Raw genomic sequence first — 25,000 nt, forward strand, 5'->3', positions numbered from 1 at the left:
ACCGTCAGTGATACTCTCACCCACACCCCCCCCCCCCACCGTCAGTGATACTCTCACTCACACCCCCCCCCCACCGTCAGTGATACTCTCACCCACACCCCCCCTCCCACACCGTCAGTGATACTCTCACCCACACCCCCCCCCCACACCGTCAGTGATACTCTCACCCACCCCCCCCCCCACCGTCAGTGATACTCTCACCCACACCCCCCCCCCACACCGTCAGTGATACTCTCACCCACACCCCCCCCCCACACCGTCAGTGATACTCTCACCCACACCCCCCCCCACACCCGTCAGTGATACTCTCACCCACACCCCCCTCCCACACCGTCAGTGATACTCTCACCCACACCCCCCCCCCCACCGTCAGTGATACTCTCACTCACACCCCCCCCCCCACACCGTCAGGGATACTCTCACTCACACCCCCCCCCACCGTCAGTGATACTCTCACCCACACCCCCCCCCCCACCGTCAGTGATACTCTCACCCACACACCCCCCTCCCACACCGTCAGTGATACTCTCACCCACACCCCCCCCCACACCGTCAGGGATACTCTCACTCACACCCCCCCCCCACACCGTCAGTGATACTCTCACCCACACCCCCCCCCACACCGTCAGTGATACTCTCACCCACACCCCCCCCCCACACCGTCAGGGATACTCTCACTCCACACCCCCCCCCCCACCGTCAGTGATACTCTCACCCACACCCCCCCCCCACACCGTTAGTGATACTCTCACCCACACCCCCCCCCCACACCGTCAGTGATACTCACACCCACACCCCCCCCCACACCGTCAGTGATACTCTCACCCACACCCCCCCCCACACCGTCAGTGATACTCACACCCACACCCCCCCCCCCCCACACCGTCAGGGATACTCTCACCCCACACCCCCCCCCACACCGTCAGTGATACTCTCACCCACACCCACCCCCACACCGTCAGTGATACTCTCACCCACACCCCCCCCCACCGTCAGTGATACTCTCACCCACACCCCCCCCCCCACACCGTCAGTGATACTCTCACCCACACCCCCCCCCCCACACCGTCAGTGATACTCTCACCCACACCCCCCCCCCCACCGTCAGTGATACTCTCACCCACACACCCCCCCCCCCACACCGTCAGTGATACTCTCACTCACACCCCCCGCCCACCCACACCGTCAGGGATACTCTCACTCACACCCCCCCCCACACTCCAGGAATACTCTCACCCACAACCACCCCCCCCCCACATCGTCAGGGATACTCTCACCAACACCCCCCCCCCCCCCACCGTCAGTGATACTCTCACCCACACCCCCCCCACACCCGTCAGTGATACTCTCACCCAACCCCCCCCCCACACCGTCAGGGATACTCTCACCCACACCCCCCCCACACCGTCAGTGATACTCACACCCACACCCCCCCCCCACACCGTCAGTGATACTCTCACCCACACCCCCCCCCCCACACCGTCAGTGATACTCTCACCCACACCCCCCCCCCACACCGTCAGTGATACTCTCACTCACAACCCCCCCCACACCGTCAGTGATACTCACACCCACACCCCCCCCCACACCGTCAGTGATACTCTCACCCACACCCCCCCCCCCACACCGTCAGGGAATACTCTCACCCACACCCCCCCCCCCCACACCGTCAGTGATACTCTCACCACACCCCCCCCCCCACACCGTCAGTGATACTCTCACTCACACCCCCCCCACACCGTCAGTGATACTCTCACCCACACCCCCCCCCACACTGTCAGTGATACTCTCACCCACACACCCCCCCCCACACCGTCAGGGATACTCTCACCCACACCCCCCCCCCACACCGTCAGTGATACTCTCACCCACACCCCCCCCCCACACACCGTCAGTGATACTCTCACCCACACCCCCCCCCACACCGTCAGGGATACTCTCACCCACACACCCCCCCCCACACGTCAGGGATACTCTCACCCACAACCCCCCCCCACACCGTCAGTGATACTCTCACCCACACCCCCCCCCCACCGTCAGTGATACTCTCACCCACACCCCCCCCCCCACCCGTCAGTGATACTCTCACCCACACCCCCCCCCCCACACCGTCAGTGATACTCTCACCGACACCCCCCCCCCCACACCGTCAGTGATACTCTCACCCACACCCCCCCCCCCCACCGTCAGGGATACTCTCACCCACACCCCCCCCACACCCAGTGATACTCTCACCCACACCCCCCCCCACACCGTCAGGGATACTCTCACCCACACCCCCCCCACACCCAGTGATACTCTCACCCACACCCCCCCCCCCGCACCGTCAGTGATACTCTCACCCACACCCCCCCCCCACACCGTCAGGGATACTCTCACCCACACCCCCCCCCACACCGTCAGTGATATTCTCACCCACACCCCCCCCACACCGTCAGTGATACTCTCACCCACACCCCCCCCACCGTCAGTGATACTCTCACCCACACCCCCCCCCCCACACCGTCAGGGATACTCTCACCCACACCCCCCCCCCACACCGTCAGGGATACTCTCACTCACACCCCCCCCCCCCCACACACCGTCAGTGATACTCTCACCCACACCCCCCCCCACACCGTCAGTGATACTCTCACCCACACCCCCCCACACCATCAGTGATACTCTCACCCACACCCCCCCCCCCACACCGTCAGTGATACTCTCACCCACACCCCCCCCCACACCGTCAGTGATACTCTCACCCACACCCCCCCCCACAGTCAGGGATACTCTCACCCACACCCCCCCACACACTGTCAGTGATACTCTCACCCACACCCCTCCCCCACCGTCAGTGATACTCTCACCCACACCCCTCCCCCACCGTCAGTGATACTCTCACCCACCCCCCCCACACCGTCAGTGATATTCTCACCCACACCCCCCCCCCCACCGTCAGTGATACTCTCACTCACACCCCCCCCCCCCACACCGTCAGTGATACTCTCACCCACACCCCCCCCCACACCGTCAGTGATACTCTCACCCACACCCCCCCCCCCACCGTCAGTGATACTCTCACTCACACCCCCCCCCACACACCGTCAGTGATACTCTCACCCACACCCCCCCCCCACACCGTCAGTGATACTCTCACCCACACCCCCCCCCACCGTCAGGGATACTCTCACCCACACCCCCCCCCGACCGTCAGTGATACTCACACCCACACCCCCCCCCCACACCGTCAGTGATACTCTCACCCACACCCCCCCCCACCGTCAGTGATACTCTCACTCACACCCCCCCCCCACACCGTCAGTGATACTCTCACTCACACCCCCCCCCCCACCGTCAGTGATACTCTCACCCACACCCCCCCCCACACCATCAGTGATACTCTCACCCACACCCCCCCCCACACCATCAGTGATACTCTCACCCACACCCCCCCCCCACACCATCATTGATACTCTCACTCACACCCCCCCCCCACACCGTCAGTGATACTCTCACCCACACCCCCCCCCCACACCGTCAGTGATACTCTCACCCACACCCCCCCCCACCGTCAGGGATACTCTCACCCACACCCCCCCACACACCGTCAGTGATACTCTCACTCACACCCCCCCCCCCACACCGTCAGTGATACTCTCACCCACACCCCCCCCCCACACCGTCAGTGATACTCTCACCCACACCCCCCCACACCGTCAGTGATACTCTCACCCACACCCCCCCCCACACACCGTCAGGGATACTCTCACCCACACCCCCCCCCCACACCGTCAGTGATACTCTCACCCACACCCCCCCCCACACCGTCAGTGATACTCTCACCCACACCCCCCCCCACACCGTCAGTGATACTCTCACCCACACCCCCCCCACACCGTCAGTGATACTCTCACCCACACCCCCCCCACACCGTCAGTGATACTCTCACCCACACCCCCCCCCACACCGTCAGTGATACTCTCACCCACACCCCCCCCCCACACCGTCAGTGATACTCTCACCCACACCCCCCCCCCACACCGTCAGTGATACTCTCACCCACACCCCCCCACCGTCAGGGATACTCTCACCCACACCCCCCCCCCCACACCGTCAGTGATACTCTCACCCACACCCCCCCCCACACCGTCAGGGATACTCTCACCCACACCCCCCCCCCACCGTCAGTGATACTCTCACCCACACCCCCCCCACACCGTCAGTGATACTCTCACTTACACCCCCCCCCCACCGTCAGTGATACTCTCACCCACACACCCCCCCCCACCGTCAGGGATACTCTCACCCACACCCCCCCACACCGTCAGTGATACTCTCACCCACACCACCCCCCCCACACCGTCAGTGATACTCTCACTTACACCCCCCCCCCACCGTCAGTGATACTCTCACCCACACCCCCCCCACACACCGTCAGTGATACTCTCACCCACACCCCCCCCCACACCGTCAGTGATACTCTCACCCACACCCCCCCCCCACACCGTCAGTGATACTCTCACTTACACCCCCCCCCCCACCGTCAGTGATACTCTCACCCACACCCCCCCCCCACCGTCAGGGATACTCTCACCCACACCCCCCCCCACACACCGTCAGTGATACTCTCACCCACACCCCCCCCCACACCGTCAGTGATACTCTCACCCACACCCCCCCCCCACCGTCAGTGATACTCTCACCCACACCCCCCCCCACACACCGTCAGTGATACTCTCACCCACACCCCCCCCCACACCGTCAGGGATACTCTCACCCACACCCCCTCCCACACCGTCAGTGATACTCTCACCCACACCCCCCCCCCACACCGTCAGCGATACTCTCACCCACACCCCCCCCCCACCGTCAGGGATACTCTCACCCACACCCCCCCCCACACCGTCAGCGATACTCTCACCCACACCCCCCCCCACCGTCAGTGATACTCTCACCCACACCCCCCCCCCACCGTCAGTGATACTCTCACCCACACCCCCCCCCCACACCCAGGAATACTCTCACCCACACCCCCCCCCCACACCGTCAGTGATACTCTCACTCACACCCCCCCCCACACCATCAGTGATACTCTCACCCACACCCCCCCCCACACCGTCAGTGATACTCTCACCCACACCCCCCCCCACACCGACAGTGATACTCTCACTCACACCCCCCCCCCCACACCGTCAGTGATACTCTCACCCACACCCCCCCCACACCGTCAGTGATACTCTCACCCACACCCCCCCCCACACCGTCAGTGATACTCTCACTCACACCCCCCCCCCACACCGTCAGTGATACTCTCACCCACACCCCCCCACACACCGTCAGTGATACTCTCACCCACACCCCCCCCCCACCGTCAGTGATACTCTCACCCACACCCCCCCCACACCGTCAGTGATACTCTCACCCACACCCCCCCCACACCGTCAGTGATACTCTCACCCACACCCCCCCCACACCGTCAGTGATACTCTCACCCACCCCCCCCCCACACCGTCAGTGATACTCTCACCCACACCCCCCCCCCACACCGTCAGGGATACTCTCACTCACACCCCCCCCACACCGTCAGTGATACTCTCACCCACACCCCCCCCCACCGTCAGGGATACTCTCACCCACACCCCCCCCCACCGTCAGTGATACTCTCACCCACACCCCCCCCACACCGTCAGGGATACTCTCACTCACACCCCCCCCCCACACCGTCAGTGATACTCTCACCCACACCCCCCCCACACCGTCAGTGATACTCTCACCCACACCCCCCCCCACACCGTCAGTGATACTCTCACCCACACCCCCCCCCACACCGTCAGGGATACTCTCACCCACACCCCCCCCCACCGTCAGTGATACTCTCACCCACACCCCCCCCACACCGTCAGTGATACTCTCACCCACACCCCCCCACACCGTCAGTGATACTCTCACCCACACCCCCCCCCCACACCGTCAGGGATACTCTCACTCACACCCCCTCCACACACCGTCAGGGATACTCTCACCCACACCCCCCCCCCCACCGTCAGTGATACTCTCACTCACACCCCCCCCCCCCACACCGTCAGTGATACTCTCACCCACACCCCCCCCCCCACACCCAGGAATACTCTCACTCACACCCCCCCCCACCGTCAGTGATACTCTCAACCACACCCCCCCCCACCGTCAGTGATACTCTCACCCACACCCCCCCCCCACACCGTCAGTGATACTCTCACCCACACCCCCCCCACACACCGTCAGTGATACTCTCACCCACACCCCCCCCCACACCGTCAGTGATACTCTCACCCACACCCCCCCCCACACCGTCAGTGATACTATCACTCACACCCCCCCCCACCACCGTCAGTGATACTCTCACCCACACCCCCCCCCACACCGTCAGTGATACTCTCACCCACACCCCCCCCCCACACCGTCAGTGATACTCTCACCCACACCCCCCCACACCGTCAGTGATACTCTCACCCACACACCCCCCCCCCACACCGTCAGTGATACTCACACCCACACCCCCCCCCCCACCGTCAGGGATACTCTCACCCACACCCCCCCCCCCACACACCGTCAGTGATACTCTCACCCACACCCCCCCCCACACCGTCAGTGATACTCTCACCCACACCCCCCCCACACCGTCAGTGATACTCTCACCCACACCCCCCCCCCCACCGTCAGGGATACTCTCACCCACACCCCCCCACACCGTCAGTGATACTCTCACCCACACCCCCCACACCGTCAGTGATACTCTCACTCACACCCCCCCCCCACACCGTCAGTGATACTCTCACTCACACCCCCCCCCACACCGTCAGTGATACTCTCACCCACACCCCCCCCCCACACCGTCAGTGATACTCTCACTCACACCCCCCCCCCACACCGTCAGTGATACTCTCACCCACACCCCCCCACACACCGTCAGGGATACTCTCACCCACACCCCCCCCACACCGTCAGTGATACTCTCACCCACACCCCCCCCACCGTCAGTGATACTCTCACCCACACCCCCCCCCCACACCGTCAGTGATACTCTCACCCACACCCCCCCCCCACACCGTCAGTGATACTCTCACCCACACCCCCCCCACACACCGTCAGTGATACTCTCACTCACACCCCCCCCACACACCGTCAGTGATACTCTCACCCACACCCCCCCCCCACCGTCAGGGATACTCTCACCCACACCCCCCCCCCCACACCATCAGTGATACTCTCACCCACACCCCCCCCCCACACCGTCAGTGATACTCTCACTCACACCCCCCCCCCCACACCGTCAGTGATACTCTCACCCACACCCCCCCCCACACCGTCAGTGATACTCTCACTCACACCCCCCCACCGTCAGTGATACTCTCACCCACACCCCCCCCCCACACCGTCAGGGATACTCTCACCCACACCCCCCCCACCGTCAGGGATACTCTCACCCACACCCCCCCCCCACACCGTCAGTGATACTCTCACTCACACCCCCGCACACACCGTCAGTGATACTCTCACCCACACCCCCCCCCCACACACCGTCAGTGATACTCTCACCCACACCCCCCCCCACCGTCAGGGATACTCTCACTCACACCCCCCCCCACACCGTCAGTGATACTCTCACTCACACCCCCCCCACACCGTCAGTGATACTCTCACTCACACCCCCCCCACCGTCAGGGATACTCTCACCCACACCCCCCCCCCCACCGTCAGTGATACTCTCACCCACACCCCCCCCCCCACACCGTCAGGGATACTCTCACTCACACCCCCCCCACACCGTTAGGGATGCTCTCACCCACACCCCCCCCACCGTCAGTGATACTCTCACCCACACCGTCAGGGATACTCTCACCCACACCCCCCCCCCCACACCGTCAGTGATACTCTCACCCACACCCCCCCCCCACACCGTCAGGGATACTCTCACCCACACCCCCCCCCCACCGTCAGTGATACTCTCACCCACACCCCCCCCCCACACCGTCAGTGATACTCTCACCCACACCCCCCCCCACCGTCAGTGATACTCTCACTCACACCCCCCCCCCCACACCGTCAGTGATACTCTCACCCACACCCCCCCCCCACACCGTCAGTGATACTCTCACTCACACCCCCCCCACACACCGTCAGTGATACTCTCACTCACACCCCCCCCACACACCGTCAGTGATACTCTCACCCACACCCCCCCCCCACCGTCAGTGATACTCTCACCCACACCCCCCCCCCACACCATCAGTGATACTCTCACCCACACCCCCCCCCCACACCGTCAGTGATACTCTCACCCACCCCCCCCCCCACACCGTCAGTGATACTCTCACCCACACCCCCCCCCACACCCCCCCCCACACCGTCAGGGATACTCTCACCCACACCCCCCCCCCCACCGTCAGGGATACTCTCACCCACACCCCCCCCACACCGTCAGTGATACTCTCACCCACACCCCCCCCACACCGTCAGTGATACTCTCACTCACACCCCCCCCCCACACCGTCAGTGATATTCTCACTCACACCCCCTCCACACCATCAGTGATACTATCACTCACACCCCCCCCCCCACACCGTCAGTGATACTCTCACCCACACCCCCCCCCACACCGTCAGTGATACTCTCACCCACACCCCCCCACACCGTCAGTGATACTCTCACCCACACCCCCCCCACACCGTCAGTGATACTCTCACTCACACCCCCCCCCACACCGTCAGTGATATTCTCACTCACACCCCCTCCACACCGTCAGTGATACTATCACTCACACCCCCCCCCCACACCGTCAGTGATACTCTCACCCACACCCCCCCCACACCGTCAGGGATACTCTCACCCACACCCCCCCCCCACACCGTCAGGGATACTCTCACCCACACCCCCCTCCACACCGTCAGTGATACTCTCACCCACACCCCCCCCACCGTCAGTGATACTCTCACCCACCCCGCCCCCCCCACACCGTCAGTGATACTCTCACCCACCCCGCCCCCCCCACCGTCAGTGATACTCTCACTCACACCCCCCCCCCACACCGTCAGTGATACTCTCACCCACACCCCCCCCCACACCGTCAGTGATACTCTCACCCACACCCCCCCCCACACCGTCAGTGATACTCTCACCCACACCCCCCCCCACACACCGTCAGTGATACTCTCACCCACACCCCCCCCCCACCGTCAGTGATACTCTCACCCACCCCGCCCCCCCCCACCGTCAGGGATACTCTCACCCACACCCCCCCCCCACCGTCAGTGATACTCTCACCCACACCCCCCCCCCACCGTCAGTGATACTCTCACTCACACCCCCCCCCACCGTCAGGGATACTCTCACCCACACCCCCCCCCACACCGTCAGTGATACTCTCACCCACACCCCCCCACCGTCAGGGATACTCTCACTCACACCCCCCCCCCACACCGTCAGTGATACTCTCACCCACACCCCCCCCCCCACCGTCAGGGATACTCTCACTCACTTCTTGTTCTTCTTCCAGAAGTAGCAAGTTAAGATTACAAGCAGGACTGCGGTGAAGGCACCAATTCCTACGACCACCTTCAGCCAGAAGTCTATCATCTCGCAGTTGGCTGTGCTTTTCTCGGGCAGCGTCTCCCCTTTGTTACACACTTTTGGCTCCTTCCAGACATACGTCGTTTCCTTTGAGAGAGCACATGGGATTGTCATCCTCACGGCTTTTACTGAGGTAGGAACAAGTCTCCTCTCCGTGGACTCTGCCTACATTTCTCGCTGCCTCAGTAAAGCAGACAGCATCATCAGAGAATTCATACACCCTGAACTTCCCCTCTTCTCCCTTCTTCCATCTGGTACCCCCAGGCTCAAGTACACCATGTACTCCTGTTATAAAACTGTTGAAAGGTCCTCTTGCATGCGTCGATGGGGCTAGGCTGAATACTATTTTGGCACATACTAGATGGACTGAGTGGCCTCTTCCTGTGCTGTTATTCTCAATGAGTCTATCAACCACCGAGATCACCTGCCATTCCGATCATCTATGTTTTAAGACAAACTTTCAGTCCTGCTCGGAAGCACTTGGATTCCCATTAACAAAGGCCAGCACCACCAGCTTACCTGAACTCCACTTCGGCAGGCTCCTTCAATCTCATGGTAGTCGTTGCTCGTACACAGGGGGCAAGCCTCAGCACTCTGCCACAGGAAGTGGAAAGTGCATCCGTCACACGTCCCTCCAGGACAATCACTGCAGTGCGAAGGAAAACGTCATTCACTCAAGGGAGGGCCATCAGGACACACGTAGTGCTTCACCACTCTCCCCTCCGCAGCTTTGCCAGCTGTCGGATACTATCAGGACATTCCATCTGGGTGGCCTCCAACATGACAGCATCAATATTGATTTCTCTTACTTCCAATCCTTTCTCTCCCTCCTCTATTTTTCCATTCTTCAATCTGGCTCCCTCTTACCCCTTCTCTTCTCCTCACTTGCCTATCACCTCCCCTCCATATTCCCCTTCTCCCACAGTCCACTCTCCTGTCCTATCAGATTCCTTCTTCTTCAGCCATTTACCTTTTCCACCTATCGCCTCCCAGTTTCTCACTTCATGACCCTTTCCCCAACTACCTAACTTCCCTCTCACCTTGTCTCACTTATCACCTGCCATCTTGTCCTCCTTCTCCTCCCACACCCCCCACCTTTTATTTCTGGCATTGTCATCCTTCCTTTCCAGTCCTACTGAAAGGTCTCAACCTGAAATGTCAACTGTTTATTCCTGTCTATAGATGCTGCCTGACCTATTCAGTTCCTCCCACATTTACTGCGTGTTGCTCTGGATTTCCAGCATCCACACAACCTCTTGTCTTTGTACAGCCTGGAGATTTACCAGAGCACTTTACATCCACCAAGTATGGAACATAGTACTCAAATAAAAAAAGAATTTCATAGGAACAGGAAGAGATTATCAAGAGTTTTCTGACCCAAACTCACTGTCCACTTTCCCGCACATGAACACCTGACGTGGACACAGAAGACTAACTTCTTTGGCCAATGTCCAGCAAGATGTGCCGGGCCACAGGCCCACCAGCAGGACAGAGTGTAGAAAGCCTCTGAGAAACATCCTGACAATATATCCAACAGCTGACAAAGCTGATGATCATACGTCATTTTCCATGGTTTGTTCTGACATTCGTTCAAAGTGATAATGTTTTGACTAGATTTAAGATGCCTAAATTTTTCAAATACATAATTAATAGCAAACAAAATATATAATTAAATAATGAAAATATATTTTTGATCTGAAACATTAAATAAAAACAGTAAGTTCTGGGAAAACTCAGTAGCATCGTAACACAATGTGGTAAAGAGAAGAACTGACACTTGAGGTCTGAGATGTTCTCTACAGCATTGTGAAAAAAGGCAGTAGTTATTTCACATGGTTGGAACAACGAGGATGTCCCTGGAAGAGTTTACAGTGTGGCCTCCTCTGTTTTGGGGCAACAGAACACATCTTTGTATTGCCTTCACTGGGCACCTGTGTACACTCAGAAGGAGAGGGGAAGATGGGACCAGATGGCAAGTGTGGAGGGAAGGCTGGAGGGAGTTCGAGGTGGGGCCGGAGGTTGGGTGTCGGGGACAAGAGTGGGGTAGGCAGAGACAAGAGGTGGGGGAGGGGGGAAATCAGGACCAGCGAGAGTGGAGGCTAGAGGGAGGGGAGAGGCAGGACCAGAGGGAGCAGGTGAGAAGAGGCCACCGTTGCGAGCCAAATGAATGAGAGGCGGGTCCAGAGGGAGGGGTGAGGTGGGGCCAGAAGGTGGGAAGGGAAAGCGGGTCCAGAGGGGATGAGGTGGAGCCATAGTGAGTGGGAAGGACCAGAGGTGGTACCGGTGGGTCCACAGGGAGTCTGGAAGGTGCAGCCAGGGAGTGTGAGGGAGGTGAGACCTGACCTGGGACAGAGGGAAGGGTGAAGAGGAGGTAGGGGAACAGAGGAATTACAGGGAGGGGAGTACCTCGGTACAGAGATTTCTCCACGCCCAACTTCTGCTGGATTGCACCTCATGGTTACCACCGCCCCACGCTCACTTTCACAAGAAGCGGTCGACATCGATGACCTGCAACGGGAGAATGAGACTTTCACCATTCAGCTGTTGGTGAGCAGGACTCTACAAGTGCCACATCTGCGTGACTGCACCGGCTCATGCGGTTACTGTAGAAAACTGCAGATGCCTGTGGTCTGACACACAACACATCCCTGACATCAACACACACTGGGAAGTCAGGGGGAGCTCGACACCAGGTACCATCGCATGATCTCACACGGCAAAGAGCCCAGGAGGCACTTCACACCTGAACCCTCAACTTTACACTGAAGGGATGGTGTGAAGCATTTGACAAGGATTGCTGTGCTTATAGAGGATATTAACATTATTGCACTTTGTTGTATTTTATTTATTTATTTTGTTTCAAGATGCAACGTGAAATAGGGCTTTCCGGCCCTTTGAGCTGCACCACCCAGCAGCCCCCCCACCCCCCAACAACCCCGATTTAACCCCAACCTAATCACAGGACAATTTACAATGACCAGTTAACCTACCCGGTATGTCATTGGAATGTCGGAGGAAACCGGAGAAAACCCATGCATTCCACATACAAACTCCTCACAGCGGATTCTGGGACTGAACTCTGAACTCCAACCCCTGAACTGTAAAAGTGAAGCACTAACCCCTATGTTACCATGGCACCCAAACACTTTCTAGAAGACTTTAAGTACCTTCGAGTTCAGTGCAAGGAGATCATCTCATCTGCTAAAATGTCATCAACTACAACATTACGAACACAAGAAAATCTGCAGATCCTGGAAATCCAGAGCAACACATACATAAAATGCTGGAGGAACTCAGCAGGTCAGGCAGCATCAATGGAAAAGAGTAAACAGCTGACGTTTCGGGCTGAGACTATTCTTCAGGACTCACTAACTCTGTTTCTCTCTCTGCAGATGCTGCCTGGCCAGCTGAATTTATCTAGCCATTTTTTTTATACATTTCCAGCATTCTGAATCCTCCAACTTCAACACTATTTCCCACTCTCTTTCTCTCTTTTCCCTATCTCTTCATTTATCTCTCAATATTTATGCTTTCCCCAGAGAGAGGAGCTATAATTTACAAGCTGTCGCCCTCCACCTCAACCAATACCATCACCACTTGTAATTCGGTCTCTGTCTCCCCCCCCACCACAGAATTCCTCCTCACCCCACCCAAAACTTCCTCTTCACTACAGAACTTCCTTTTCACCCCACCACAGAACTTCCTTTTCACCACAGAACTTCTTCTTCACCCCACCCCACCGCTGAAATTCCTCTTCTCCCTACCCCCTTCTCTTCATCTTAAAACAAGTCCCAGACTTTACCTGACTGATGAAAGATCATTAAACTTGGATGTAGTGCACAAAAGATTTACAAGGATGGTGCCAGGTCTGGAGGACCTGAGCTATGAAGAAAGATTGAATCAGTTTAGACTTTCTTCCTTGGAACGTAGAAGATTGAGAGGAGATTTGATAAAGACATACAAAATTATGAGGGGTATAGATAGGGCAAATGAAAGCAGGCTTTTTCCACTGAGGTTGGCTGAGACTAGAAATAAAGGTCATGGATTAAGGGTGAAAAGTGAAAAATTTATGGGAAAAATGAAGGGGAACTCCACTCAGAAGGTGGTGAGAGTGTGGAATGAACTGCTAGTGCAAGTGGTGCATGTGAGCTCAATTAAAAGAAGTTTGAATAGGTACATAGATGGTAAGAATACACTGCAGGTCAATGAGAGTAGGCAGTTTAAATGGTTCCGCACAGATTCGATGAGCTGAAGGGCCTGTTTCTGTGTTGTACCTTTCTATGGCACTAACACACAAGGGTTATAGGGAGAGGTTGGGCGGGCTAAGTCTTTATTCCTTGGGGAGTAGGATACTGAGGGGCGATCTCATAGAGGTGTGTAACATCATGAGTTTATACACCTCTAATGTTACCCTGCATTCTCCTACACCACAAAATGAAAATGGGACCAACCTGCTCAATATCTGCAAATCTCAGTCCCTCAATTCCCAGCAACATCCTCTTCAATCTTCTTTATACACTTTGCAGTTTCAATGATCTTTCAATGGTTTCCATAGCATGGTGACCAAATCTGAACACAATGTTTCAAACCCCCTGTCACCAACACCCTGCACAATACAACATTCCAACTCCTATACCCAGTGCCCTGACTAATGAAGGCCAGCTTGCCTAAGGCCTTCTTCACCAACTTATCTACCTGTTAATTCACTTCATTTTTTTTAATTTAGCAATACACCACAGTAACACCCAATTGCACCCATGTGACCAATTATCCCATTAACCCATACGTCTTTGGAAACACACATGGTGATAAGGAGAACATACCGACCCCTTACAGACAACGAAAGGGATTGAATCCAGGTCGCTGGTGCCGTTATAGCATAACACTAACCACTATGCTACCATGCCATTTAGGGAAGCATGTACAATATTGTGCAAAAGTCTTCGGCACGTGTATATATAGCAAGGGTGCCTACGATTTTTGCACAGTACTGTATTTGTCAACATGGAGAAGAGTGAGTTTGTAAGTCTGGCAGGAGCAAAGGATGTTGGAACTGATGAGGGTAGAGCGTCGTGAGAGGGGTGTGGGACAGGTGGCAGAGAAGGAGTGCCAGTGGCAGGTGTGGGGGGAGGTGTGCAGACTCACCCATCCCTGAGACACCAGGCAAGGCATTTTGATTCCAAATAATTGGTTTATTGATCATTACAGAACGTCTCTCTGGTGCTTCCTGCCCCCTCCCCTCTCCCTTCCCCTTTTCTTATCCATGATTCCCTCTCCCTGCCCCCTTCCCACTCTCAGTCCACAATAGAGACCCATATCAGAATCAGGTTTATCATCACTCACATACGTCATGAAATTTGTTTTTTACAGCAGCAGTACAGTGCAATACATAAAATTAATATATAGAACTGCACAAAAATTTTAGGCACCATATATGTCATAGAATCATAGAAACAGGCCATTCAGCCCATCTAGTCCTTGCCAAATCATGTGCCTAAGACTTTTGCACAGTGTTGTACCTATACTGTGCTCCTCACTTTTTTTTTATATTCCTCTATTAGATCCGAACACCCCTCCACACACTCAGCCTTCTCTGCTCCTAGAAAATTAAGCCAGCCAATCTAGTCTCCCCTCGTAACTAAAACATTCCATTCCAGCAACATCCTAGCGAATCTCCTCTGCACCCTCTCCAGTACAATCAACAACTATCCCTACAGAGTGGTGAACAGGCCTGTGGTGAACTATGTGCCTGTCTGGACACGCCCCCTGCTGACTGCTCCTGTGGCTCCTCCCACAGGCCCCTGTATAAAGGCGATCTGAGGCCTGACGCTCGGCCTCAGTCTCCAGGACAAAGTATGATAGACACTCACTCCTGGTTCCTTCTTCCAGTCAATAAAAGCCGATATCTCGCCTTACGTCTCAGTGTGAGTTATTGATGGTGCATCAAGGCCAACACACAGTTGTGACACAACCAAACTTTTGTGAAGTTGTACTGTGATTTCCACGTTCCTATACTCTTGAGGCCCTCCTTTGATCGAGGTCAACCATGGATGTTGCGTGCCAGCCCTCTACGTGATACACAAGCCAGGCCAGTACGATATGGAGAGCAAGCTGTTGCCCATGCAGTAGGCTCCGCTTCTCCATGCATCTAATGAGGAACCCAAAGGAACGGCAGAAACCAACACAGTTTGGCACCAGCAGCGTCGCAGGAGTTGCCCGTCAGCATTGAACATACAACTGCCTTAACAACTCCAGCTCTGGACTTCTCTTCGGGTTTACTCCTGAAGCCTTCCCCATGCGTGCGCATAACCGCAAGGCAGCGGAGGCTTGATATCCGAGTTATCCTTCTCCTCGATGAGCTGCCAATCATGGTTGACAAGGTCCATCCGCCTGAAGTAACTGGCTTTAAGTCACCAGTAAACCACCTTTGCCCCTTCTCCAGTCAGTAGGTACAGTTCCACCAGGCTTAGTAGCTAAGCCACACATGAAGGCCAAGAGCTGGACTTGGCTGTCAGAGGCTATTTGAGACACATGTTATTGGAAGCATTTAATAGACAGTGGGAGCTTATCCCCACAACCTCCCCAGCAATGACAACCTTAAGGAACCAGGCCAAATGCAGGCTAGTATTCCATGTGCCTTCTTCAACCCTCTATGTACCTGTGCTGGCACCTTCAGGGATTCCTGAACTGTACATCAGAGTCAGGTTGATTATCACCAGCATGTGTCGTGAAATTTGTTAACTTAGCAGCAGCAGCTCAATGCAGTACATGATAATATAGGGAAAAAAAGGAAATCAGTTACAGTAAGTGTGTATATATATAGATTGAATAGATTAAAAACAGTGCAAAAAAAACCAGAAGCAATATATATTTTTTAAAAAGTGATGTGGTGTTCAGGGGTTCAATGCCCATTTAGAAATCCGATGACAGAGGGGAAGAAGCTATTCCTGACTTGCTGAGTGTGTGCTTTCAGGCTTCTGTACCTCCTTCCTGATGGTAACAGTGAGTGATGGGGGTCTTTAGCAATGGACGTCGCTTTTCTGAGGCATTGCTCCTTGAAGATTTGGATACTATGGAGGTGATCAAGGTCCCTCTATCCCTAAATACACTCTTGACCCCTACAATTCACTCTGTATATTCTGTAATACTCCTAGCAGCCCACACTTATCAGGATCATGCTGATGTGTGGCACAGTAGCGTAACGCCAGCGTCCCGGGTTCAATTGACACTGCTGTCTGTAAGGAGCTTGTCTGTTCTCTCCATTACCACGTGGGCTTCCTCCAAGTGCTTCGGGTTCCTACCACCTTCCAAGGATACATGGATTAGAGTTTGTAAGTAGTGGGCATGTTATGTTGCTGCTGGAAGCATGGTGACACTTGCACATCAAGTTCAAGTTCAATTGTCATTCAACCATACATGAATACAACCAAATGAAACCAGATTACTTCAGGACCAAGGTGCAAATCGCAGTACCAACAGTCATGGCACATATATGATAGCGGTAAAATACTATCACACAAATATATATATAGTACTGTGCAAAAGTCTTAGGCGCACACACGCGTATAGCTAGAGTAACTTTGAACTTATGACAGCAGGCAAGGTCATTTGATTTCATTCAATTGGTTTATTGATCAATGCAGAATGTCTCTCTGTTGCTTCCCGCTCACTCCCCTCTCCCTTCCCCCTTTCCCAGCCATGATTCTCCTCTCCCTGCCCCCTTCCCACTCTCAGTCCACAATAGAGACCCGTATCAGAATCAGGTTTATCATCACTCACATATGTCAGGAAATGGTTTTTTTTTTTGTGGCAGCAGTACAGTGCAATACGTAAAATTACTACAGTACTGTGCAAAAGTCTTAGGCTCCCTAACTCTATATATATACCTAAAACATTTGCACGATACTGTATATATCCCAGCACATCCTCAGACTGTTGGTTGCTGACAGGAACAATGCAGTTCACTGTATGTTTTAATATAGGAAGAGGGGGTGGGGTGGCCCTGTTGGTGAGGAATGAGATTCCGTCCTTAGCAAGAGGTGACTTGGGAACAGGGGAAGTAGAGTCTGTGTGGATTGAGCTGAGGAACAGTAAGGGTAAAAAGACCCTAATGGGTGTTGTGTACAGGCCCCCAAACAGTAGCGTGGATATTGGGTACAAGTTGATTAGGGAGTTAACATTGGCATGTGCTAAAGGTAATGCAGTCGTTATGGGAGATTTCAACATGCAGGTGAACTGGGAGAATCAGGTAGGTGCTGGACCCCAGGATAGGGAGTTTGTGGAGTGTCTAAGAGATGTATTTTTGGAACAGCTTGTGCTTGAGCCAACCAGGAACGAGGCTATTTTGGACTTGGTGATGTGTAATGAACAGGAATTGATAAGTGATCTTGAAGTAAAGGAGCCATTAGGAAGTAGTGATCATAACATGATAAGTTTTTATCTACAATTTGAGAGGGATAAGGGCAGATCAGAGGTGTCAGTGTTGCAATTAAATAAAGGAGACTACGGAGCCATGAGGGAAGAGCTGGCCAAAGTTAAATGGGCGGATGCCCTGGCAGGAAAGACAGTGGATCAGCAGTGGCAGATATTCTTGGGCATAATACAAAAGATGCAAAAGCAGTTCATTCCAATGAGAAGGAAGGATTCAAAGAGGGGGAAGGGGCCACAGTGGTTGACAAAGGAAGTCAGAGATTGTATAGCATTAAAGAAAAACAAGTATGACAGGGCTAAGATGAGTGGGAATACAGATGATTGGGAAAGTTTTAAGGAACAGCAGATCTTAACTAAAAAAGCAATACGGAGAGAAAAAATCAGGTATGAGCTCAGTCTAGCCAGGAATATAAAAGGGGATAGCAAAAGCTTTTTTAGCTATGTGAAGAGAAAGAAGATAGTTAAGAACAATGTTGGCCCCTTGAAGAATGAATTGGGAGAAATTGTTATGGAAAACAGGGAAATGGCAACAGAATTTAATGCGTACTTTAGATCTGTCTTCACCAGGGAGGACACAAGCAATCTCCCAGATGTATGGATGGGCCAGGGTCATAAGATATCAGAGGAATTGAGACAGATTGACATTAGGAAAGAAACTGTGATGAGTAGACTGGTAGGACTGAAGGCTAATAAATCCCCGGGTCCAGATGGTCTGCGTCCGAGGGTTCTAAAAGAGGTGGCTCAGGAAATTGCGGATGCATTGGTAATCATTTTCCAATATTCCTTAGATTCAGGATCAGTTCCTGAAGATTGGAGAGTGGCTAATGTTGTCCCACTTTTCAAGAAGGGAGGGAAGGAGAAAACGGAGAACTATCGCCCTGTTAGCCTAACGTCAGTCGTGGGGAAGATGCTTGAGTCCATTATTAAGGACGAAATAGTGGCACATCTAGATGGCAGAAAAAGGATTAGGCCGAGCCAGCATGGATTTACCAAGGGCAAATCATGCTTGACTAATCTGTTGGAGTTTTTTGAGGGTGTAACAAGAATGTTAGACGAGGGTAAGCCAGTGGATGTTGTGTACCTAGATTTTCAGAAGGCATTCGATAAGGTGCCACATAGGAGATTGGTGAGTAAAATCAGAGCTCATGGCATTGGGGGCAGGGTTTCAACATGGATAGAAAACTGGTTGGCAGGTAGAAAGCAAAGGGTAGCAGTGAATGGGTGTTTCTCGGACTGGCTGGAGGTGACTAGTGGGGTACTACAGGGCTCTGTATTGGGACCACAGCTCTTTACGATTTATGTCAATGATTTAGATGAGGGCATTGAAAATTATATCAGCAAGTTTGCTGACGATACTAAACTGGGTAGCAGTGTGACATGCGAAGAGGACGTTAGGAGAATACAGGGAGACTTGGATAGGCTGAGTGAGTGGGCAGATACTTGGCAGATGTCATTCAATGTGAATAAATGTGAAGTTATCCACTTTGGAAGCAGGAACAAGAGGGCAGAGTATTGTCTGAACGGTGTAGAGTTAGGTAAGGGAGAAATGCAAAGAGACCTAGGAGTCCTAGTTCACCAGTCAATGAAGGTGAATGAGCAAGTGCAACAAGCAGTGAAGAGGGCAAATGGAATGTTGGCCTTTGTTACAAGGGGAATTGAGTACAAGAGCAAGGATGTCCTTTTGCATCTGTACAGGGCCCTGGTGAGACCACACCTGGAATATTGTGAACAGTTTTGGTCTCCAGGTTTAAGGAAGGACATTCTGGCAATTGAGGAAGTGCAGCGTAGATTCACTAGGTTGATTCCTGGGATGGCAGGGCTGTCTTACGCAGAGAGATTGGAGAGATTGGGCTTGTACACACTGGAATTGAGGAGATTGAGAGGGGATCTGATTGAAACGTTTAAGATAATTAAAGGATTTGATAGGATTGAGGCAGGAAATATGTTCCAGATGTTGGGAGAGTCCAGTACCAGAGGGCATGGATTGAGAATAAGAGGTCAGTTATTTAAAACAGAGTTGAGGAAGAGCTTCTTCTCCCAGAGAGTTGTGGAGGTGTGGAATGCACTGCCTCGGAAGACGGTGGAGGCCAATTCTCTGGATGCTTTCAAGAAGGAGCTAGATAGATATCTGATGGATAGGGGAATCAAGGGATATGGGGACAAGGCAGGGACTGGGTATTGATCTCAGAATGGCGGTGCAGACTCGAGGGGCCGAATGGTCTACTTCTGCACCTATTGTCTATTGTCTATTGTCTATTTCAATGCTTACATGACAAATAAAGCTGACCTTTAATCTTTATCTTAAATTTGCATTCTATTTGCTGTTACACACTGGTGGAGATCATTCTATGAGTGACACACACAAAATGCTAGAGAACTCAGCGAATCAAACAGCATCTGTGGAGAAGTATAAACAGTAGACATTTTGGGCTGAGACCCTTCATGACTTCCTCCAGCACTTTGTGTGTGTTGTTCTCGATTTCCAGCATCAGCAGAATCTCATGTTTATTCTATAACAAACTCATCAATTTTCACACCACCAGTGAACCTATCTGCTACATTGACATCCAGATCATTAATGTGTGTAAGGGTCCCAGCACCAAGCCCTGTGGTTATGGGTTGAAGGCAACCTTGCACCATCACCCTCTCTCCTTTCACCGAGCCAACTTCAGGTCCACTTTGCCAACTTGCCTGGGACCCCAAGAGCTCCAACCTTTTGGACCAGCCTCCCTTGTGCAGCCTGTGTTTAACCAAGTCCTGCCCGACCTCCCAATCTTTTATAGTTTCTATAACGTAAGGAAGTCAGAGAATATCTGATTACACCTACTAATAGCTGTCAAAGTTCAAAGTAAATTTATTGCTAAACTATATATATGTCACCATATACAACCCTGAGGTTCATTTCCTTGCAGCATTCACAGTAGATACAAAGGAACAGACAATAATAATAATAATAATAAGTAAGCTACAAATATCAAGAACAGGAGATGAAGAGTCCGAGGAAGTGAGTTCATAGTTTGTGAGAACAGATCAGCGTTGGGGTGAGGGAAGTTACCCCTCTTGTTCAGGAGCCTGATGATTGAAGGGTAATTACTGTTCATGGACTTGGTGGTGCGGCTTCTAAGGCTCCTATGCCTCCCTCCTGATGACAACACGAGAAGAGAGCAAGGCTTGGATGGGGGGTGGGGGTGTGGTCTCAGATAATGGATGCTGTTTTCCTGGGACAGTGCTCCATGTAGAAGTGCTCAATGGTGGGGAGGGCTTTCCCCGTGATGGACGCAGTGCTTGACCTACCCAGGCTGCTCCAACACCACTATCTTCATCAATGATCTAAAATCGATCAGATTTCTGAGGAACTTGGAACAGAGAAACACAGTGCAGGTCCTTTGGCACACGATGCAATGCTGACATTTTAACCTACCCCAAGATCAATCTAACCCTTCCCTCCTACATAGCCCTCCATTTTCCTATCATGTCTTAAATGGCCCTAATGTATCTGCCTCTATCACCACAATCCACACACCAACCACTCTCTGGGTAAATAAAGTTTCCCTGATCTTTCCTCTCATCACCTTAATGGCCCTCTCATATAGACCATTTCTACCTTGGGAAAAAGCCTCTGTCTATTCTATCTGTGATCATCTTGCACACCTCCAACAAAGTCACATCTCATCCTCCTTTGCACCAAAGAGAAAAACCCTTTCTCACTCAACTATCCTCATAAGACATGCTCTCTAATCCTGGTAAATCTCCTCTGCACCCTCTCTAAAGCTTCAACCTTCCCATAATGAGGTGACCAGAACTGAGCACAGTACTCCAGGTGTGGTCACACCGTGGTTTTATAGAAGCTGAAACACTTGAGCTCCATCCCCTAACGAAACAACAACACACTATAACACCTTCTTAACAACCCTATCAAACTGAGAGGCAACTTTGAGGGACCTGTGAACGTGAACCCAAAGATCCCTGTGTTCCCCCCCCCCAACTGCTAAGAGCTGAAAAGAACCCAAGTTCAAGTTTAATTGTCACTCAACCATTCATGAACACCCATGAATACAGCCAAATGAAACAGTGTTACTCTGGGGTCAAGATGCAAAACACAGTGCCAACAGTCACACACAGCACAAGGCAGATAGAGCACATATAAAGTAGCAAGCACATATAAGATATCAGTAAAATACAGTCACACAAACCATGAACACTACCTCACCATTTTTTTGCATTTTTTATTATTTTTATTGTTATTATTGTTTTCCTCGTGATCGCAAGCCACTGTTGGATATTGGTCATGTAGAATACTGTAGGTCTGTTCACTGCATCATTGGTGAGACCAACGGAGGTGGTGGGGTGGGGGGAGCTATGTCGGCTTGGTTGTGGCCAGGAGAGGTTATGCCAAGGTGGTGTGGGAAAGAGCAGAGGTCTCCGTGGGCGCGCTGGAGTCCATGATGGGTTGGGTGCTGGCCCATTCCATCAGTGCTGCCCTCTAGTGTTTGCTTGGTGGAAGAACAAGCTGGACCAGGAGAACATCCCATGCACCATGTTTCTACAAGCCATGACCAGAACTATATAATTTATCTATTGTTGTGCAGTATGTTTTCTGCCACGATAACTGTACGTGCTGTGTGCTGTTGGCAATGTGTTCTGCACCTTGATCCCAGAAGATTGCTGTTTCATTTGGCTCTATTCATTATGGTTGAATGACAATTAACTTGAATTTGAAATACAGTAATTTTCTAGGTATTGCACTGCACTGCTGCTGCAAAAGAACACGTTTTAAGAAATACGGCAGTGATAATAAACCAGATTCTGATTCCAGTTTCAGGCAGTGGCTCAGCACCAGCCTCTCAGAGGAATTTAGGAATGTGAAATAATGACCTTACCAGCAATAGAAACATAGAAAATAGGTGCAGGAGTAGGCCATTCGGCCCTTCAAGCCTGCACTGCCATTCAGTATGATCATGGCTGATCCCTGAACCCTGTACCTGCTTTCTCTCCATACCCCCTGATCCCTTTAGCCACAAGGGCTGTATCTAACTTCCTCTTAAATATAGCCAATAAACTGACCTCAACTGTTTCCTGTGCCAGAGAATTCCACAGATTCACCACTCTCTGTGTGAAGAAGTTTTTCCTCATCTCGGTCCTAAAAGGCTTCCCCTTTATCCTTAAGCTGTGACCCCTTGTTCTGGACTTCCCCAACATTGGAAACAATCTTCCTGCATCTAGCCTGTCCAATTCCTTTAAAATTTTATACGTTTCAATAAGATACCCCCTCAATCTTCTAAATTCTAGTGAGTATAAGCCTAGTTGATCCAGTCTTTCTTCATATGAAAGTCCTGCCATCCCAGGAATCAATCTGGTGAACCTTCTCTGTACTCCCTCTATGGCAAGAATGTCTTTCCTCAGATTAGGGCACCAAAACTACACACAATACTCCAGGTGCGGTCTCACCAAGGCCTTGTACAACTGCAGTAGAACCTCCCTGCTCCTGTACTCAAATCCTTTTGCTATGAATGCCAACATACCATTTGCCTTTTTCACCGCCTGCTGTACCTGCATGCCCACCTTCAATGACTGGTGTACAATGACACCCAGGTCTCGTTGCACTTCCCCTTTTCCTAATCGGCCACCGTTCAGGTAATAATCTGTTTTCCTGTTCTTGCAACCAAAGTGGATAACCTCACATTTATCCACATTAAATTGCATCTGCTATGAATTTGCCCACTCACCTAACCTATCCAAGTCACCCTGCATCCTCTTAGCATCCTCCTCACAGCTAACACCGCCGCCCAGCTTCGTGTCATCCGCAAACTTGGAGATGCTACATTTAATTCCCTCGTCTAAATCATTAATATATATTGTAAACAACTGGGGTCCCAGCACTGAGCCTTGCGGTAACCCACTAGTCATTGCCTGCTATTCTGAAAAGGTCCCATTTACTCCCACTCTTTGCTTCCTGTCTGCCAAGCAATTCTCTATCCACATCAATACCATACCCCCAATACCGTGTGCTTTAAGTTTGCACACTGATCTCCTGTGTGGGACCTTGTCAAAAGCCTTTTGAAAATCTAAATATACCACATCCACTGGCTCTCCCCATCCACTCTACTAGTTACATCTTCAAAAAATTCTATAAGATTCATCAGACATGATTTTCCTTTCACAAATCCGTGCTGACTTTGATAATTTCACCTCTTTCCAAATGTGCTGTTATCACATCTTTGATAACCGACTCTAGCATTTTCCCCACCACCGATGTCAGACTAACCGGTCTATAATTCCCCGGTTTTTCTCTCCCTCCTTTTTTAAAAAGTGGGGTTACATTAGCCACCCTCAGGAACTAATCCAGAATCTAAGGAGTTTTGAAAAATTATCACTAATGCATCCACTATTTCTTGGGCTACTTCCTTAAGCACTCTGGGATGCAGACCATCTGGCCCTGGGGATTTATCTGCCTTTAATCCCTTCAATTTACCTAGCACCACTTCCCTACTAACATGTAATTCCCTCAGTTCCTCCATCTCACTAGACCTCGGTCTCTTACTATTTCTGGAAGATTATTTATGTCCTCCTTAGTGAAGACAGAACCAAAGTAGTTATTCAATTGGTCTGCCATGTCCTTGTTCCCTCTGATCAATTCACCTGTTTCTGACTGTAACGGACCTACATTTGTCTTGACCAATCTTTTTCTTTTCACATATCTATAAAAAAAAATGAACTCAATAAACTCGTTTTACACAATAAACTCATCAGATGAACAAATAAGCAAAGAGATATGAGGTTAATATCCAGCCAGGGGCTTACTCCACTGTGGAGGAGACGTGAGCAGCTGAAAAGTCGTCACCTGCTTTACACTTAAAACATAACAGGAATCACCCTGCAACTTACCCATGGACAATAAGATATAGGAGCCAAATTAGGCCATTCTGCCCATCGAATCTTCTCCACCATTCCATCATGGCTCATGTATTATCCTTCTCAA

General features: G+C 52.4%; 1 protein-coding gene across 2 annotated transcripts in view; it reads right to left on the minus strand.

Moving 5' to 3' along the window:
- elapor2b (endosome-lysosome associated apoptosis and autophagy regulator family member 2b) overlaps positions 1-25,000 on the minus strand; it is a 165,721-nt gene that overhangs the window by 51,949 nt on the left and 88,772 nt on the right. For both annotated transcript variants that reach the window (XM_059987394.1, XM_059987395.1), the window contains exons 18-20: positions 11,998-12,099; positions 10,111-10,237; positions 9,500-9,678 (exon numbers count right to left, since the gene is read on the minus strand). In XM_059987394.1, the coding sequence (XP_059843377.1) occupies positions 9,500-9,678; positions 10,111-10,237; positions 11,998-12,099 (408 nt within the window). The remainder of the gene's footprint in view (positions 1-9,499; positions 9,679-10,110; positions 10,238-11,997; positions 12,100-25,000) is intronic.

Source organism: Hypanus sabinus, chromosome 13 (assembly GCF_030144855.1).
Source record: "Hypanus sabinus isolate sHypSab1 chromosome 13, sHypSab1.hap1, whole genome shotgun sequence".
Classification (NCBI taxonomy): domain Eukaryota; kingdom Metazoa; phylum Chordata; class Chondrichthyes; order Myliobatiformes; family Dasyatidae; genus Hypanus; species Hypanus sabinus.